Here is a 19675-nt window from a genome sequence, read left to right as displayed (position 1 = left end):
GTGTATTTCATCACGTGGATGTAATCAGGGCAGGACTCTGATCATACATGTAAAGTTTCAGGCAGATTGGAGCATGTTCAGGACATTTACACAGCATTTGAAATTTCATGGTGAAGGATCAAAATTCCAGAGGCCGCCACGGACACGCCCTTTGACTTTGGAAAAAGATTTTAATAACTTTGGATCATTAAGGCCTCCTGTATGTACTGGCCCAATTTGAGGTGAATTGGAGTTTCCCCCTAGGAGGAGTTCACTCTAGAAAAAGAATGAAAAATGGGCAAAATCTGACATTCAACGCAAAATAGCTCACTTCCTGTTGGGTTTGGAATGTGGCTGTCACTGACTTTTTTGTTCAGCCTGATGTGCTGCATATGTGTACCAAATTTGGTAGATACACCCCCTGTCAAAGGTTGTAGGACAGGTTCTACTTTATTTGAATGAGAAAGTGTCCTAAAACTTTTGATGGGGGTGTACAGTATTAAACAGTGAATTCAACCAGGTACTGCTGCTAATCTACAGCAGTGTGTATTATCTGGGGGAATGTTATCAGCGGGCGCTAAAGACAATGACATATTAATGTAATTCCTGGATTCTTCTCTTTGAATTGTGCCATAATGAGATGACAGATTCTTTTAAAACATATTCACTTCTCACTAACTTTCACCAAGCGCTCCCAGACACGTTATTTCACAAATATGATCCGAGTTTTCAAACTCAGCACGCTGCTCATTCTCATCCTTTCGTATTAAAGGTTTACAGCTCTCTTGAGGGTTGCTTTGATGACCTCCTGCCACCGTTGGTACGATGTGATCTGTGTGTTTGTTAAAATGACTTAAATCCTTTTACAACTCCACTGGTTTCAACACACAACCAGCCCCTTCCGTTATTCTTCAATTTTCTCAAACAACTCAATTTCCCAGGCCATTTCTCCACTGGATAATCAGTCATTTAGTGAAAACACGGTGGTTTGTCATTAATCCACTTCCTCTGTGTGAAGTATTCTGATAATCATCTCTGGCTGAACCGTCAGAGGGCCGAGGAAACTCTTTAATCTTATCTCGGTTGTCACAGTCGACTTGAATGTTTCATGCATAAATTATAAAAGGCTTCACGTCGACGGTATCAGAGTGTTGGTGGGGGGCGGCGGCGTGTTGACTGCATGTGGGAGTCGAAGGCGTTGATTTCTGCAGTTTGTCAGATGATCAGGGTCCTGTGTTGCAGCTGGACTGCTCCATTCACCAAACAGTGGGCTCATGCATGTGTTTTTTCACATGTATGTTCCATCTGACGCCTTCACAACTTGTAGACAGACGGAGGAAATGCGACGTGAGAATCACCCGTGTGAATTTGCCACATGCTGATGTGTAGATCTTAATGCTCGCTTATCAGAAAGGATTTTAAATAATGTGCGATAAATCAGACATATGTGATGAGTTACAGCTGATCCTTAAACTCCATGTGTTCATTAGCAGTCAGCATATGAAGTCTGTACATCAGCCTGCCCCTTCCATGCCTCTTTTATCTGCTAATGATGAACACTCATTGGATAAGAAGTGCTTTGATGACCGCATTTATTTCCAGATTTAATTTCAGCAGAATTGGACTGTCATGAGAAGTGTGATTCATAAAACAGAAAAAAAAAAACGCTGACGGGAGTGTGATGCTGTGTGAATATTTGCTGTCACAGTTTCTGCATTTTGCATGAACGTGCTGGAAATGTGAGCGGTGCTGACATGTCCGACTGTGAAGCAGGCCGACTGTGGCGTCATACGAGAGAAAACGTGCAGAATAAACGGAATAATTCAAACCATCGACAAACCAGAAATCACATGCAATGTAGGTCAATGTAAAATGCAGCTTTCCCTGCTACCCATTTTTAAATAGAAGAATCACAGACAACACTGTGATCATGTTAATTAGAATTGTGTCCATGCTTTTAAAATTAATCTTCAGTCTTCAGGAGAGGAGGGGGGGTTGTAAAAGTTTGTTTCATCTAAATTAGGACGATATTTCATTTTTACACTTTGTACGGCTGAGCTGAGGTTTTATTTAAAGAGGAGTTAAATCAAAGCATTTAAAGATCATCCTTTTTTAAAAATCAAGTGTCAAAGTGTGAAAATTAACTGCAGATTGTAAATTAGTAAAACTATAAATGTATAATCATTTGTAGATTATGACAAGTTGTTTGGATCAGAAAGTAAAATACTTGTTCGTTGTTCTTTGTTGTTTTGTGTCTCATTTTTGTAATATGTTGCCTTGTTTTTGTCATTTTGTTTCTTGTTTTTGTCGTTTTGTTGCCATTTTGTCTCACTTGTGTTGTTGTTCTCATTTTTGTCAGTTTGTACTTTGCTGTATTCGTTGTTTTGTGTATCGTTTTTATTGTTTTGTGTTTTTTGTCTCGCTAGTGTTTGTCTATTTTTTTGTCGCTTTGCAACTTTTTTGACAGGTTTTTTTGTCTCTTTTTGTGTTGTTTTCTGTCGTTTGTCTCTTTTTTTGTCATTTTGTTTCTTTCTTTAGTCATTTCTTGTCTCGTTTGTGTCGTTTTTCCGTTTTTTTATTACTTAGTGACTTTTTGTCTAATTTTTTTGTCTCTTTTTTTTGTTTTGCTTCATATAATAAAAAATTAGGCGTTGTGTTTATTTATAGGTCATTAAGCTGTGATTTTTCTGGTTCGACCCACCTCAGATCAGTCTGGGGTGTGTGTGAGGCCCTTTAGTGCACAGATATTTGGAGGCAATAACCGAAGTGGGACTTTAAAATAACAATTGAAAACCTGAGCAGAAACATTTTCCACAGACAGCTGGTAATATTCCTGCTTAGGTTTAAGGCTCAGGTCCTACTTCACAGACAACAAACTCATCATGAACAACAAGGCAGACTACAATGGTGGTCTGTAGTAAATGAAGGGGATAATAATGGGATGTATTTCCTGGATTGCACCCCAACAAAAGTCTGGTTTGGGGTGGACAGAAGTATTCTCTCCTTTTCTGACCACATCTGCCTTCATGTGAAATCATGGATCCATTCTTTAGCACCTCAACATCTCACTTTCTGGGACTTTTTGTTGGATATTTCTGTTTATATCTGACTGAAACCTTTTTCTTCTGTACTTTGGTTTGTCGTGTTACTGCTTGAAAACTTTTGTCTTTGTTTTTTTTGCCGTCTCTGCTGGAAAAGGACACTTTTAGTCGCAGACCTCTCATGGCAGAGCCTACAGACTGTCACTTATGATTTAATTTTCCTACAAAGTGCAGTTGTTGGTTAAGAATAACTCGAGCACCGTCACTGCAAAGATAAACCTCTTTTGAGGTTTTTAAAGAGTTAGAAGGCAGCAAAAGACAAATAAAATGAAAGTTTGTGCAAGAAGCAGATTATACTGGTTGTTTTTTTGTATATGAAATGATAAGCTTCAGTATTAGATATCTGACATTTGATGGTACTGCAAAGCCAATTGATTAAAGTGGATACCACATTTGCTGCTCTTTACCCACATTTCAAGTCTATCTCCACTGTTCCTATCCAATAAAGGCACAAAAACAATCTTTCTACACCCTGGAGATCACACATGCACCACCTGTAGTCCTTTTAAATGCTTTCAAAGCTCTTTCCTGGTCCAAAGAAGCGACTCCAGCAGCAGGTATGACGACGTAAAGGCAGCTACTGTGTTTTTCAGAGATGTGTAATGTACGTGAGAGTTAATTTAGATGTGACGCCTAATTCTCCTGACAAGTTCGGTCTTCTACAGTGTGAGCCGGTGGCTTAGTGCTGTCGACTCATTAGTGAAACCTGCTCTCCTCACAGGTGTTTAAAAAATACCTGCTGGAGGTTGTGTAGTGAGAGACTTTGACACGCTAAGCTTCGATAAGCTTCAGCTGCTGTGCAGTACTGGTTTGGAGGATTCTGTGCAATGAAAGATAGGCACGAAATTTTAACGAAAAGAGGCAAAATTTGCATAAGAGGAGTATTTTAAATGCCAAAAAAGTGAAATATAGAACCTAATCGTCTGTATATGATGACAAAAATGTGTTTCATCATATCTTTTCACATGTAATCTCCAGTTTCTGCCGACTTGTGGCAGATTACAGCATCCAGGAGCTGCTTGATTTTAGTCAGAACTGATCTGAATGCATCTCATTTCTCTCTGTGGTTTTGTTGTAACTGAGATTGGGTGTCCTTTCAGGCATCACAGTGCTGCTCTCCCTGACTGTCTTCATGCTGCTGGTTGCAGAGATTATGCCCGCCACGTCGGACTCAGTGCCGTTAATAGGTGAGGTAAAAGCGCTCGCTACGGGTGTCAGCTGCTGTCAGAGAGAAGGCGTGGGGAACATTTCAGGAGTCATTTCTCATGAAGGGTTCTTTTATATCGCAATATAGCCGAGTTCAGGCAGCTATTCAGGGCTAATATTTTTTTATTTAGAGATCTGACTCACCGTATTTGAATCGGTGGAATAAAAAATGTTTTTTCCATTTCTATGAGGCACAAAATGAGTCGTATGCTTAACCCTCCTGTTGTCCTCATTTACCGGCACCAAAAATATTGTTTCCTTGTCTGAAAAAAATCCAAAAATTTAACAGATAAAATAGAAAATTCCAATAATTCCTTAAAAGTTCCTCTTAAATTTTTTATTGTAAAAAAATCACCCAAATCTGGCAAGAAAATTTTGATAAATATTTTCTAAAATGAGTAAAAATCTTCCAAAAAAATGAGTAAAATATCTAAACTGATTACATATATATCAGTAAAACTATTGATTTTTTCTTTAAGAACATTCACAAAAAAAATTCAACCAAAATCCAGCGAATTTTCCTGGATTTTTTTTTAACATTTCATTTTTTCCACCAAAAAATGTTCAAAAATTTCCCAAAAATGTTGAAAATGTGAACATCAGAAGTTTCACTGTGAAAATATTTTTTTCCACATTTTCAAACTTTAAAACGGGTCAATTTGACCCGCAGGACGACATGAAGGTTAAAAAACATAAGGAACTCTCGTCGTAGTTTTACCTGTTTTCTACGTGAATGATTCATCTCTGTCCATTCTTCTGTTCCCAGCTCAGTACTTTGCCACCACTATGGTGATTGTTGGTCTCTCCGTCATTGCCACAGTTCTCGTCTTGCAATACCACCACCATGACCCCGATGGAGGCAAGATGCCCAAGTGGGTGAGTGTTGTTTCATATTGCACCATTATTTCTAACCTAAACTATGTCACTGTTACTGCTTTGCCTCTAACAGCACCGCAGAACTGTGGAAAACATCATTTTTGATTCTGTCTTTCTTGCTTTTTTATTATTTCCCAGTAAATGTCGCTTCACTTGCAGTCATTTATGCTGAATAACATCCATTTACTTGGAAACGTGTGCTTCCACTGGGTTTCTAGATAGAAAAACATCTGCAAAGTCTGGCCGATGTCAGTGTGTTTGTTTCCTCAGTGATGCACAATGAAGTCTCCTTACATAACATCATGGAAGGGTCTAAAGCAGGGGTGTCCAACATGAGGCCCGTGGTCCAAAAGTGGTCCTCCAGAGGGTCCAATCCGGCCCTCAAAGTGGAGAAATTACAGAGAAGACATTAACTGAAGATTGTAAATTAGTAAACCTACGACATTTTGTGTCTCATTTTTGTAATATTTTGTCTTGTTTTTTGTTCTTTTTCATCTGACTTTTGTCGTTTTCTTTCTCGCTTTTGTCGTTTTTTGTTTCATGTGACATTTGTACAATTTTTTGTTTTGTTTTTTTGTCATTTGTCCATTTTTTTGTTGCTTTGTAGCATTTTTTGGTCAAACTTTTTGTCTCTTTTGTTTTGTGTCATTTGTCTCAGTATTGTCGTTTTATTTCTCGTTTTTGTGATTTTGGGTCTCATTCTCATAATATTTTGTCTTGTTTTTGCAGTTTTTGGCTTTTTTTTGGTCTGACTTTTGTCATGTTGATCATAAAGTAAAATCCTCCATGGTTCAGGTCCAGGTGACTAAATGTTGTGTTCCTTTGTAGACACTCTGTGATCTGGAAGCTGTAATGTGGAAATGATAAACTGAGGATGAATGTTGATGAAATTGAACTTATTTTTCTTTAGAAATATCAGGTTGTTCATGATGTTTATAGAAAGATAGTTTGTTGAATTTTTTTTTCACTAAACCAAAGGAAAAACTTGGAGTTATGATTATTTATAGGTTATTATGCTGTTTTTTTACTGTTCCGGTCCACTGGAGATCAGACTGGGCTGAATGTAGAACCTGAACTAAACCGAGTTTGATTACTCTGGTCTGAAGTCACAAAATGCAGCAGCACAAAATGGAATTTAACCATCTGAACCCTAAAATCCACTGACAGCTTTGAAAGGCAGGTCATAATCAAAGATTTGTGAATGATTTATGGCATTATAGCTGTGTCGTACTGCAGTTAAGACATTTCCATAGAAGTTTAGGACTTTATGTTGCAGTAAAAATGAGCCTGCTGTGACTCAAAATGTGACGAGTGCAAAAAAATACCCAGAAAGTGCTTTGGGTTCAGAGGGTTAATACAGCCTCATTCTTTTTTTACTTAACCAGACATTATTGACCAATCGCATGATGATCCACAGAAAAATGGTTTAATTTAAAGTCGATTATTCCTTCTTGTTTGACCCCGTAGACCCGTGTGGTCCTGTTGAACTGGTGCGCCTGGTTCCTGCGTATGAAGCGTCCCGGGGAGGATCGAGTTCGCTCGGCCTGCCACAACAAGGGTCCCCGGAGCAGCCTGACCAGCATGGAGCTCAACGCTAGCGCCTCCCAGTCCACCAACGGCAACATGCTGTACGTGGGCGGCCGCGGCGTGGACGGCCTCCACTACTCCACCGCCGCCACGTCACCCGACTCCGGCGTCCTCTGTGGACGGGTGGTGGGACGAGCCGGCGAGGAGGAGCTGCTGCTGCCTTCAGGTCAGAGCTCCTCGACGGGAGGCGTGGTGGAGGTGGAGCTGGCCAAGATCCTGGACGAGCTACGCTACATCGCCAAACGCTTCCACAACCAAGATGAGGACGAGATCGTGTGCAACGAGTGGAAGTTTGCCGCGTCCGTTATCGACAGGCTTTGCCTCATGGCCTTCTCCATCTTCACAATCCTCTGCACCATCGGCATCCTCATGTCAGCGCCCAACTTTGTGGAGGCCATTTCTAAAGACTTTTTCAACTGAAGGCATTATTGGCAAACAAAAGGCTCGACCAATCACTCTTCTCATGCGGCGCTTTTCCACTAGCACCTACTTGGCTCGACTCTACTCGACTCTGTTTAGGCCGTTAACCGTTACAACTGAGTACCACCTCATTGCCACCAAAGACATAAAAGTCTCGACCTCTTGATTCGCCCTCGGTACAGGTCTGGTGTGTCGTCACACCCTGTCCAATCAGTGGTCTGCACTCTGTAGACATCACATTATCGGCTCCAATCAGCTCGCTTGGAACCCCGGCCCAGTAGGAACTAAAACAGTATCTGGTACTACGTCCTAAAGGAAAACCTCACAAACCCAGTAGGCTCTGGTGGAAAAGCGCCAATAGAGTCACCATTTGGAAACTCATCTGGCAGCATTTTCAGTTCAATCTGCGAATCTGAGACTTGCATATGAACAAATATTTAGCCAACAAAGTCAAATTCAGGCCTTGTGACTTAGTTAAAATACATTATGTGCTGTTGGTGAATTTTTAATTAGCTGTGTTTTCTCTCAAACAGCCCAGCGTACTGAAAGAACATCATCTAATTCTGATCTTCTTGTGCTGTTTGACTCTAAAACTCCATCCTACAGAGCTTTGTTTAAGTGGTGTACTTTGCTAACCTACAACCAGTGCAGCTGTGGTTTGTTCTGTGCTGTGATCTGTGTATTCTTTAAATTTGTCTATTCTCACACAAGTATGACTAAAATCTATTCTATATACAAACAGCTCCAGTATCTTGTATTGAAATGTGTTTGTTGTATCACATAAATGCTATTATATCTAAAACCATGTTGTATCGTTGTTAATCACCTTTGTGTACGTGCAGATTATTGTTTATTACTGTTTTATTTGAAGAACCTAGCACCTCATTCTAACAATGTTTGCACATGTTCCTACTGACTCACTTTTATTAAAACATTTTGTGATGGTTAAGAATTACTGCGAGGTCAGATCGGTCTGTTTTCTTTTTATATCAGCTTCAGTTTTGTTTGTTTCTCTTCTTGGTCACTGTGAGATAACACAAATAAATGTATTCTTTCTAATGCAGAAAGCAGACTGAAGATGTTTTCGTGCAGCTGTGTTTTGTTTACTGATGTCCACCTTGTCTCTACATCCTCATGATTCTGTTTGGACCATAAATAATGACCTCCACAGACAACACACTCAAACGTTGGAGTGTTAAATCGGCTGCTGAGAATTTTATCTGCACTCAAATCCAAACTAAATAAACAGGGTACTCTGAAACAGAACAGAAAACCTCTACAACATGGTGTAGTTGCCTGCCTCAACCACAGCTGTACATCTAATCTGATCAAACTGGTCCCTGTTGTAAAGAATTGAAGAGCTGCAACCTTCTGGGTTTCACTAAATTGCAAAACTGCCACCTAGTGACTGAAGCTAGCAAGTGCAGTCAGCCATACCTTCAGTTACGGCCCAAGCTATTTGTGCCAATGGCGTTATTTTCTGAGAATTTATCCTGAATATTTGTATTTGAGGGCTGCTCAGTGGCTCACAGCTGGAATATCGCCAGTTTGGGATCTTTCTTCATGGAGTCTCCATGTTCTCCCTGTACATGTGTGGCTTTTCTCCAGGTTCTCCAGCTTCCTCCCACAGTCCAGAAACATGCTCAAGTTAATTGATGATTCTAAATTGTCCGTAGGTGCGACCCTAAAGAGGATTAAGTGGTGTGTAGATGATGAATTGATGGATATATATTTGACTAATAGGTTTCTTCTGGCTGGAAACAACAAAAACAAGTGACAGAAGATGGTAAGACATTGTGTTAGAGTTCTAATAATACACTATAAACATTTATATATTATTTTCTTGTTTTTGTTTTTTTTTCTGTAAATTGTCACTAAAAATGCCCAAAATTATTGCCATCCTTTCTCAGAAATCTGTGGTAAAGCCTTTATTTTCTACCACAGCAATTAACCTGTTCAAACTTGTCTCTACTAGGATTTTGTTCCAGTTTCCTCCACAGATTTTCTATGTTTTTCATGTCTGGACTCCAATGTGATGATGTCATTTTCTGTTTCCCTTTCTTTTGCTTTATGTTTCTGATCATTGTCTTGTTAGTAGGTCCAGTCCTGTACAAAGCCAGGTTTTTCTGCAAACTGCCCAGTGTTTTCCTCCAGAATCTTAATCCTCTTTTTCTCATGGTGCTGCTGTTTAATTTGCCAAGGATGTCTGACCCAGCGGCTTAAAAAATCTCAAAGCATCACATTCTCACTACTGTGTTGACAGTGTTGATGGTGTCCTTGGAGTTTCTTCTTTCTTTCTCTAAACAGAAACCACCTCCAGGTGTCCAGAAGACTCTGTTTTTGTCCCATCCAGCCACAGAATTGATGACCAAAAGTGTTTTTCCTTCTCCTGGTGAGCTTTTGTGTGGCTGTCTTGGAGAAGTGGAGCCTCTGTTGGTCAGTGTTCATGGAGATCAGCCTTGTTTTGTGTTTACTGGAGTTTTTACTTTGAGATGTTGGAACCAGAATTGTTCGTATTTAACAGGACGGTCTTGGTGGTAATCCTGGAATTCTTCTTGGATTCTTTTTGGGCATCTTGTACTCTCAGTCATGCCAGTGCAGAGGTTACTTTTGTTTTTCTACCAGTCACAAACTCCTGGCTCTCTCTGATCATGTTTTGAACTGTTGCTACTGGAACCTGAAAACCCTCGGCTCTGGTTTTGCAGACTTTTCTTTTCTTGTGAGAAAGGCTGTTTAGTTTTCACCATGACTTGCAATTGACTAGTAACTGATGGGAAAACTGCTGCATCAGCTGCAATATTTCATTTTCAAGTACAATATTTCATTAAGTACAAAATTACTTTATTACTTCAGTATAATTACCAGTAGCACTACTTACTTTTGATTCTAGCCTCATTGCAGTGAACTTGTTTTTATTTTAGAAATATATCTTTTTCTAGTCAGCACTGCATTTATCCTATGTTATTGCATTTTTTTTTTCTGAACAACATCTTGCTTGAAAAATCCCTTTGGATCAGTAAAGTTCTACATTATCTACGTTTATAGTGAGTTAAAATGCTCAAGAACATAGCAGAAATCAGGTATTTATAACATAGAAGCTGCATATTCTTAAACAATTTTAAGGAGTGTAAGCAATTCTTGGGATGGCATTTTTTTGTCCACTTGTGAAAGAATGTCTGCATCAACGTGATTTCGTCTCCAAATGTTTCCCTAATTTCCCCTCTGTACCTCCAGGACAGCTTTGTTCTCTCTCAGTCGTCATCAGAGATATTTCATTTCCGACATATACAGCTTCATTTTCTCTTTAAAAACTCATTCTAGTAAATTAAGAATATATGGGGAAAGGAAATGGGAATCCAATGAAGTGAAACCCTCTGGCATCATGCTATAGACCGGATACAGTCTACCACCTCTTGTGTTCATCTGGGATGTATTCAATTTAAGGTCCTTTCTGGAATATACTCAGATGTGGAAGATGAATGTGATAAATGCCATGGCTCTCTTTGTCTCCTCAGCCACATGTTTATTCTTCAGATGGTTCTACATGATTTTTGGACCAGGAGTTTTAATATTATGTCCACTGTTGTTGGAGTAAATTTACAGCCTTCCCTATTGATTGCTGGATTTGGGGTCCCTGATGATTCTCTTTCTTTAAATTCTAACCAAAAGGACATTTTAGCTTTCACATCCCAACTGGCAAGATGTTGCTTATTATTACACTGGAAATCTGTCAGCTATCCTTATCCTTCCATCCCCTGGTGGCTTAAAGACACCGAATTCTTTCTAAAACTTGAGAGAATGCACTGATAAGTTTTTTCCGTAAATGGCAACCATTCATCTCATATTTTACTAATTTGAAGCTGCTTCCCAGCTGAATGTGTGCCTGTTTCTGTGTCTCATAAATCTTGAATAACCAGTGGTGTATGTTGGTCATACTGCGCTGAGCTGAGGTGAAATGGAGCGGATGGGAGGGGTTTATGTATTTCTCACTGACATTATCTCTTTACATTCCCCAATAAAAATATTTGTAGGAAAAAACGTTGAGCATCTACATCTATCACACAATGTGTTGCCATCTTTTTTCAATTGTTTATGCAATTTCTAGGCAAAAATATCTATTATTCAAATAAAAAATACATATAAATCCAAATTTGGTATTGTTATGAATAGTTTTGGGCTTCACTGTGCAATATTTACATCCATACGTGTGTCTGAGTGATTATTAAGTCGGGCGGAACCTTTAACTCGCGGCGTGTTTTCTCTTCAGGACGGGATTTCCTGCTGCCACGCTCTGAACTTCACACCGTGTGCTCATTTGTTATTCTGCCGACGGGAAACACATTCACGCTGTAAGTTCAACTCTCCGGTGTCTTCGGGTTTGAACATATTAGTGAAAATGTCGGAAGCTTTGCTGCAGTGGTGTGTGGACCAGCTACACCATAAGTTCGGACTGGAGGCGAGCGAAGACATCGTCCGGTAAGAACCGTTAAATGTGACCGATTAACCGGCTAACAGCTGCGAGATAAACCAGTTAGCTTAGAATCGCTATTATAGTGATGTACTGCAGATGAAATGAGTTGTCAGTTGGTGAACATGCTAAGGAGCCATATATATGTGTGTTAACTTTCCTGTTTTAAGTTGGTACAGCTGTAAAAGTTTGTCATTTTAGCTCTGTTAGCCACCTATTAGCTAACAGCTGAACCAGTGTTTGACTCCTCAACTTGTCAGATTCTGTTCAATCCTTTTTTCTAAATGACAAATCCTGGGTGTCGTCGCTTTTCTGTGTCGTATCTTGAGCAAAAGCTGTGTCACATTACGTTTTTAATGATTTATAAGCAGGGGAACATGAAATAAAGATCATTCAGCATCTGGATAAAATATGAATCGAAACTGCAGGTACACCCTGCTCGTTCTTTCACAGTTTATTTTGAGATATCACTCAGTAATGTCATAATTAGATCAAGATTACTGGAGACAGTTGGATTGAAAAATGTGCCAAAAATTATATTGCTAGATGAGTCATGATTTGAATGGATTTCGTCATTTTTGCATTTCTTTTTCAATGATGATAGGTTTCATGATGGAAATGTGATTTTTGCTGCAGGGTTTTGCATGTTGCTGCATGACGTCAGAAGAAAACTGACATACAGTCATACATATTACAATGTATTTTTAAAAAATACAGGGACTTTGAATGATTCGGCTTCAGTTCAGTTTTTAGTGTCTGATTTATCCATAAGGGACCCTCAAAACCTTGGCTGTCAGAGAAGAAGGATAGTATGAATTTGCAGAACATATAATATGATCTGAGTTTAAACCCTGGGTACAACACACTCTGTATGATCAGTGGCTGGTAAATAAAGAGACTGCGTTTTATGTCAGTCAAACGACAGCATGCATGCCTGAACCACAGAGTTTACAGCAATCAATGAACAATCCTCAAAAGCTGAGTCACGCCTCGTATATTTTAAACGGTTTGGTAACTGTGCTACTTGGATTTGGCGTCGATCAACTGGTCAGCCCGAGTTTTTAACATCCACTTGACCAACCAAATGTTATTAATTTAAATTTTATTGAGGCGTTCTGCTTCCTCAGGTACATTCTATCCATCGAAAAAGCCGAGGAGATGGAGGAGTACGTGGGCGACCTGCTGCAGGGCGCAGACGGCAGGAAAGGGCTGTTTATAGACGAGCTCCTCAGCAGATGGAAGAAGACTCAGAGACAGGCCACGGATAACGGAAGTCTTTTCCTTCTGAAGGAATCTGTTCCATCAGCAGGTGGGGCAATAAAAGTCTGATGTATTTCCATTGAGATAGATGACATAAATTACAGAACCACATAACTCAGCAGACCTGAAAATTAACACACAGATCCAACATCTCTAATTTTCTGGCCGCAATATTTGTTGAAACTAATTTTTCCTCCTGTCATAGATGCACAAGACATGACCAAAGATACTCAGAAGAAGTCTAAACGTAAGGGCCGTAACAAGCAGGAGATGATGACCGTGAGCCCAACAGAACCTGAACCAGAGGCAGTTAAAACCCCCATCGATCTGATGAGGGTGAGTTTCTTCTCTTCTTACTGACATTATGAAGCTAGTTCTTGTGTTTAAGGAACCACGCTGATGCAACACATACAGTGTCAGGCTTGTACACTCCTACTTGTTCTGAGGGTTTTCCTTATTAAGCCTTTTTTCTGTTTTGCATACTGATACTGAAGACAACAAAACTTTAAATTCTTAACAGACACCACTTGTTGCTTTGCACGCTCTTGTCATTCTCTCAGTCACCTCCTTCACTTTGTCACCTGGAACTTTTCCAGGGTCAGTATATAATTACAGGACTTTTTGTATCATAGTCGACATTTTTGCTGTTTTCAGGCCTAAATCCAGCATGGCCGCCTATAACCAAACACCACATGGAATTTTAGAGAAAGATTCTCCTAAATATTATATATACAACTGAGTAAAATGTAAAGTTATTTCGAAAGATATCATAGTAAACCTGTTGACTACTTTATATGAAATAAGTCAGAAAGCCTTGGAGTCTTCCAGTCTTTTCTTCAGGAGGAAATGACATCATGTGGAGCAGGTCATGTGATCTGGAATTAACACACTTCCTGGAGAGGAGTTTTTGGAACGGGGAACTTAGTGGAAAGGGATTTAATTTGTTATTTTCCATATAAAATTTGATATATTGCCAGAAAAGAAATATCTGTCATGATTGTCTCAACTTAATAAAAGAACACAATCCAAACTATTTGTGAATCAGCTCATTTTATTATTGTTTAGCTCATTAGAAGGTGGTTGGTGTTAAATTCAGACGTTATTTAGTTGATATTTTAGTGATATCCAGTCATTTTTTATTAATAAGTGATTGTTTCCATAACAAATAATTATGGAATTTGTAAAAACATGATCATAAAGAACATAAAAACATATTTTTTATGACTTTTAATAAAAATGTGTGCAGATATATCCCATGGACTTTAAAAGCCCCTCAGTTATAGATTGACCCTCCTGCTGTTTTGGATAAATTTTCCCACACGTTGAGCACCTCTCGGCTGCTTTTCCTTCATTCTGTGCTCCATCACCCTCGTTCCTGGTCAGACATCCTTCACAGAACCTGCAGGTTTCGGCTTGTTGTCCTGCTGAGAAACAAATGATGGATCCGCTCAGCACAAACCAGATGGGGCAGTTTGTGGTGACAGAATGTAGCAGCAGGCATGCTGGGGATGTTTGTGAACTCTGAACAAATCGCCTACAGCGTCTCCATCAGATCTTATCAATCTTAATGTAAAATCCTAAATCTGGACTCATCAGAGCCAAGTGAAGTCACTTCCTGTTCCTCTGACTCGTGTCTCTGCTTCGGTTGGTTCTTGCCGTCTCCTCTGAGCAGCAGATGTTGACATGTCTGCTGTTTAAACTTTGAGCAGCGTTGATGTCGGCTCTAATCAGAGTTAACTGGAGAGTTCTGAGGCTGGTGTCTCTAATGAACTTCTCCTCTGCAGCAGTAGAAGCTCTTGATCTTTCCTGACGTGGTCCTCATGAGAGCCGTTTCATCACAGCTTTTGATGTTTTTTGTGACTTCCCTTGAAGAAACTTTGAAAGTTGTTAAAAATTGTGGAAGTGACAGAACTGCATGTGTGGAAGTAATGATGGATCGCGGCTTCTAGTTACTCGGTCGAGCAGTTTTTGACATAATATGGATTCCTCAAGGAGTTGAAAAGGACTGTTTGCTGTAAATCAGCCCTGCATGGACACAACTGAACTGATCTAACGAGGCTCAGCTTCTGAGAACTATTTTGGTGGAAAATTCATGGAGCTGCTTCAGATATGGCAAGGTTTTTTTTTGTTTGTTTTTTTGTCGTTTTGTGTCTCGCTTTTGTTTTATGTCTCATTTTGTAATACTTGGTCTTGTTTTTATTGTTTTTTGTCTGACTTTTGTCGTTGTGTGTTTCCTTTTTTTCGTCTTATATTTGTCATTTTGTGTTTTGCTTTTATTGTTGTTTTGTGTCTCATTTTTGTTGTTTTTTTTTGCTTTTTTGTCACTTGTCTCATGTTTTTGTTGTTTTATGCTACATTTTTGTCTCACTTGTGTTTAATTTTGTGTAATATTTTGTCCAGTTTTGTCACTTGTGTCATTTTGTTTCTCGCTTTTGTTGTTTTGTGTCCCATTTTTGTAATTTTTGTCTTACTTTTGTCGTTTTTTCACATTTTGGTCTCACTTGTGTTTTTGTCTTATTTTTGTCACTTTGTATTTTGGTTTTTGTTGTTTTGTGCATCATTTGTCTTGTTTTGTGGGGTTTTTTTTATCTCACTTGTGTTTTTTGTCTTATATTTGTCATTTTGTGTTTTGCTTTTATGTTGTTTTGTGCCTGTTTTTTTGTTTTTGTGTTTTTTTGTCTTGAGTTTTGTCGCTTGTCTCATGTTTTTGTTGTTTTATGTTACATTTTGTCTCACTTGCTTTTAATTTTGTGTAATATTTTGTCCAGTTTTGTCACTTGTGTCCCATTTTTGTAATTTTTTGTCTTACTTTTGTCGTTTTGTTTCTCATTTTGGTCTCACTTGTGTTTTTGTCTTATTTTTGTCACTTTGTATTTTGCTTTTCCGTTGTTTTGCGCATCATTTGTCTTGTTTTGTGTTTTTTTTTGTTTCGCTTGTCTATTTTTTAGGTTGCAAGACAATATGCAAAAGTGTGCAAAGCTGTCATGAAGACAAACAACAATATGAGACAGTACAGGTTTAAACATAACTCCATTTGCATCTTTTCATTTTTGTCCTGATGTCTTCAGTGTTTCTAAACATTGCAAAAATAGTAAAAACCCCTTGAATGAGTAGGTGTCCAGACTTTTGATTTGTGCATGAATCACTGGTCTTAATTGGCTTAATTGGCTCTTGTGTGCCTTTCTTTTCCCATTCGTTCATTCTCTGCTTCCTCAGGCCCAGGAGAGCAGCAGCACTTCTTCAACAAAGAAGAAGACTAAGTTTGTGAACCTCTATGCTAAAGAGGGCCAGGACAAGCTGACTGTCTTACTGCCGGGTCGAAATGCCTGCGACTGCCTCGCACAAAAGCACAAACTGATCAACAACTGCCTGAGCTGTGGCCGCATCGTGTGTGAGCAGGAGGGCTCTGGACCCTGCCTCTTCTGTGGAAACCTGGTACAGAAACCTGCCTGCAGTAGAAGCAGTCCTTGTTTTCTGGTTTACCGTGTTTTCATCTTCGTTTTTTTCCTGATTCAGGTCTGCACTAAAGAAGAGCAGGAGATCCTCTTAAGAGACTCCAATAAAAGCCAGAAACTGAGGAAGAAACTCATGGGAGGTGAGAGGAAAAACCTGTTGAACCTGAAACAAAGAAAAATCTGTGAAATAATGATGCGGTTTGACATCATGGATTTGTTTTGATAGATCTGTTTAGTCTGACTTTCAGTTCATTTTCTGTTAATCTGCACTGTAAAAACTCTAAATCTTACAAAGTCTATTTGTCTTATTTTCCCTCAAAATGTCTCATCCCTCTCGATTTAAGATAAATTCATTTAACAGGTGACATTTCAGCAGATGGAGGGACTTGTTTTAAGACAATGCATCTTGAATATGTTGTGAAGTCAAAAAAATCTTGAAATTATCTTGTTTTGAGTTGAATTTTACAAGGAAACTAAAAATAAATGTAATACATCTCAAATTAGGAGCTTACATGAAAGCAAAACTTTATTTTTGAGTGAAAAACGGATATTTTCTTTCACATGTCTGGCTTATTTTTAATCAACCAAAATCCAGTGAATTTTTTTCTGAATGTTCTTAAAGAAAATATTAGAACTTTTACTGATATATATATATATATATATATATATATATATATATATATATATGGAATCACTTCAGATATTTTTAGGATTTTTTTTGAAGATTTTTATTTATTTTTGAAAATATTTACAATTTTCTTTTTTAAGTTTTTACTTCTTGCCAAATTTGGGGATTTTTAAAAAAAATGAAACTTTCAAGGGAAACTTTTAAGGAATTTTCTTCCTGAAGGTTTTGTAAATTTTTATAAATTTGGGGGTTTTTTTGGCTGAATTTTTAGGGTTTTTTTTCAGACAAGGAAACAATATTTTTTGGTTAATGAGGACAACAGGAGGGTTAAGACACCTAAGCTTGTCAATCCTGGTAAATTGTAGCTTAAAATATGTTTTTCCAGCTAATTTTAAGATCTCAATATTCTAAATTTCTTGTCCTATTTCAAGAAATCTTACCAAGACATTTTTCACTTGTTCTATTGGTAGATTTTTCACTTATTTCAAGCTAAAACTTCTTTAAAATAAGTTTTTTGTCTTGTTTTGAGAGGGGCATTTTTTTCTAGTGTGCAGTTTGCATTTTGTACTTGTGTTATCTTATTCTACTTTTTCTTTTTTCTAGACACTTTACACACTTAAGACACTTCACACATACCCTATCTGACACTTTGCATGTTGTACTTTGTATTTTTGTTATTTCTAATAACTTTTTTTTTATTGTTTGTTGTTTATTGTATCGTACTCTGGCAAAAATAATTTCCTCGTGTCGTGGCGTGCCGTCTTATCTTATCACCTTACCTTATGCTATCGACAGATGGAGAAAGAGAGTATTTCCCACGCCAAGAGGCCAGGATGAAGGCCGGCTTGGAGAAGGCTCTTCAGCACAAAGACAAGCTGCTGGAGTTTGACAGGAACAGGTATCGTCAAGAAACAAGCTCCACAGGAATGGATCTCTTCAGTAAATCGCACAGAAACACTCACCTGTTAGTTTTCTTCCACTCCAGTGTCAGGAGGACGCAGGTTCTGGACGACGAGTCCGACTACTTTGCCACCGACTCCAATCAGTGGTTGTCACCCAGCGAGAGAGAGAAGCTGAGGAAGCAGGAAGAGGAGCTGCGAGAACTCCGTCACGCCTCCCGCAAGGACAGGAAGATCACGCTGGACTTCGCCGGCAGACAAGTGATCGATGAGGGAAGCAACATGAGCGACTACTACAAGAAGTAAGATCATCTGACACCACCCGAGCCAAAGCTGCAGATGTGTGATGGATAAAGATGCTGAACAGCTTCCCCTCTGAAATGTTTGCGTTCGTTTGCAGGTTGGATGAGACCCTCAAGGCGATGAACAATGACTCGGTGTCAGAATCACCGATGTATTCTGAAGGAAAAGGTGGGAAGCAGAGCTTGGGACAGCTGGTGAACCCCAACATAATGCATGCAGCTCCAGAGGTGAGCTGTCCGAGTGACTGACAGTGTGTGCTGTGGGAAAATGCTGCCACCTTGTGGTAGAATGTCAGCACTGCATATAAAATATTTCCTTAAAGGCATTATGGAGGATGTTTTTTTTGTTTAATTTGTCTTATTCACATAAAATGAATATGCTGACCTTTAGTGGACTTGTATGTATGGTCTCTAAAAGAATAAAAAATAAAAAAAAATAACTGTGGACATGGCAGGACCTGAAAAACATCAGCCAATCAACGCGCTCGGACCGAGGCGTTTGGTTTGCTCCCTTTCCTGTCAATCAAAAATCTTCCGGCTCAGGCCTAGTTACGTAGATTACGTACGCCTTGGACTTACGTGTTTTCTGTATGTGTTGCTTTGGTGTAGCTTCGTAGTTAGCTGGAGACTTGTTTTGCTCATCTTTTTTTACATAATGGCAGATAAAGATCCAGGGGGACCCAGCCGTAAAAGACAACTTCACGAGTGCTACGCAAGTTTCTGGAGGGGGGCGTTTCTTCGTAAATGTTAAGAGGGGGGAGGTTAGAGGGGGAAGAGGGAGAGGTTGTATGTGCGCATGCTACGTTCAAAGTTGTAGGAAATTAAATCTCCTCTAATGCCTTTAAGTCGTCGTTTGTACCAGTTTTGGAGGGCTCCTGCTCCTCAGTGTCGCTCATTTTTCACTGCAGCATAAAATCCTGCACCTTTTTGGAAACAGGACAAGAAGCAGAGAGAACTCAGAAAGGTCTTCTGAACAAAATCACACTTTTATATTAAAAAAAAGCTCAGTCTGCTTGCTATAGACCAGGGCTCCAACTCATCTTAGTCCAGGTTCCACACTCAGTCCAGTCTGATCTCCAGTGGACCAAACCAGTAAAACCACAGCATAGTAACCTATAAATAACCACAACTCCAACAAAAAAGACAAAATACAACAAAACAAGACAAAATATCACAAAAATCAGATGCAGTATGGCAAAAATGAGAACCCAAATGACACAAAATAAGATGAATGACATGAAACAAAACAAAAAAGCAAAAAAGTTACAAAGCGATAAGAAAATGGATAAATGACAAATGATTCACAAAACAACGAATACAGCAAAACGCAAAATGACAAATTTAGGACAAAAAACACAAAATGACAAAAACATGAGACAAACGATGAAAGTCAGACAAAAACAACAAAAACAAGACAAAGTGGTACAAAAATGAAACATAAAAAAACAAAGAACAATCTAGTATTTTACTTTCTGATCCAAACAACTTGTCATG

General features: G+C 38.9%; 2 protein-coding genes across 3 annotated transcripts in view; both read left to right on the top strand.

Moving 5' to 3' along the window:
• The window catches only part of chrna7a (cholinergic receptor, nicotinic, alpha 7a (neuronal)), a 41269-nt gene extending 33023 nt beyond the window's left edge, over positions 1-8246 (top strand). Inside the window, exons 8-10 of the mRNA XM_022202148.2 lie at positions 4181-4267; positions 5053-5162; positions 6630-8246. Of these exons, the coding sequence (XP_022057840.1) occupies positions 4181-4267; positions 5053-5162; positions 6630-7169 (737 nt within the window). The 3' untranslated portion in view covers positions 7170-8246. The remainder of the gene's footprint in view (positions 1-4180; positions 4268-5052; positions 5163-6629) is intronic.
• Positions 8247-11448: 3202 nt separating this feature from the next.
• trip4 (thyroid hormone receptor interactor 4) overlaps positions 11449-19675 on the top strand; it is a 132026-nt gene continuing 123799 nt past the window's right edge. Inside the window, exons 1-8 of one of the 2 annotated variants that reach the window (XM_051936728.1) lie at positions 11449-11645; positions 12765-12946; positions 13103-13233; positions 16114-16332; positions 16414-16492; positions 17776-17878; positions 17966-18181; positions 18280-18409. In XM_051936728.1, coding sequence (XP_051792688.1) covers positions 11566-11645; positions 12765-12946; positions 13103-13233; positions 16114-16332; positions 16414-16492; positions 17776-17878; positions 17966-18181; positions 18280-18409 — 1140 coding nt within the window. In that variant the 5' untranslated portion in view covers positions 11449-11565. The remainder of the gene's footprint in view (positions 11646-12764; positions 12947-13102; positions 13234-16113; positions 16333-16413; positions 16493-17775; positions 17879-17965; positions 18182-18279; positions 18410-19675) is intronic. The other variant, XM_051936727.1, reaches the window with a different exon arrangement.

The sequence above is a fragment of the Acanthochromis polyacanthus genome, chromosome 2, assembly GCF_021347895.1.
Source record: "Acanthochromis polyacanthus isolate Apoly-LR-REF ecotype Palm Island chromosome 2, KAUST_Apoly_ChrSc, whole genome shotgun sequence".
Taxonomy (NCBI): Eukaryota; Metazoa; Chordata; class Actinopteri; family Pomacentridae; genus Acanthochromis; species Acanthochromis polyacanthus.
Note: the sequence above shows the minus strand (reverse complement) of the source record. Positions and strands in the feature narration are given on the sequence as shown.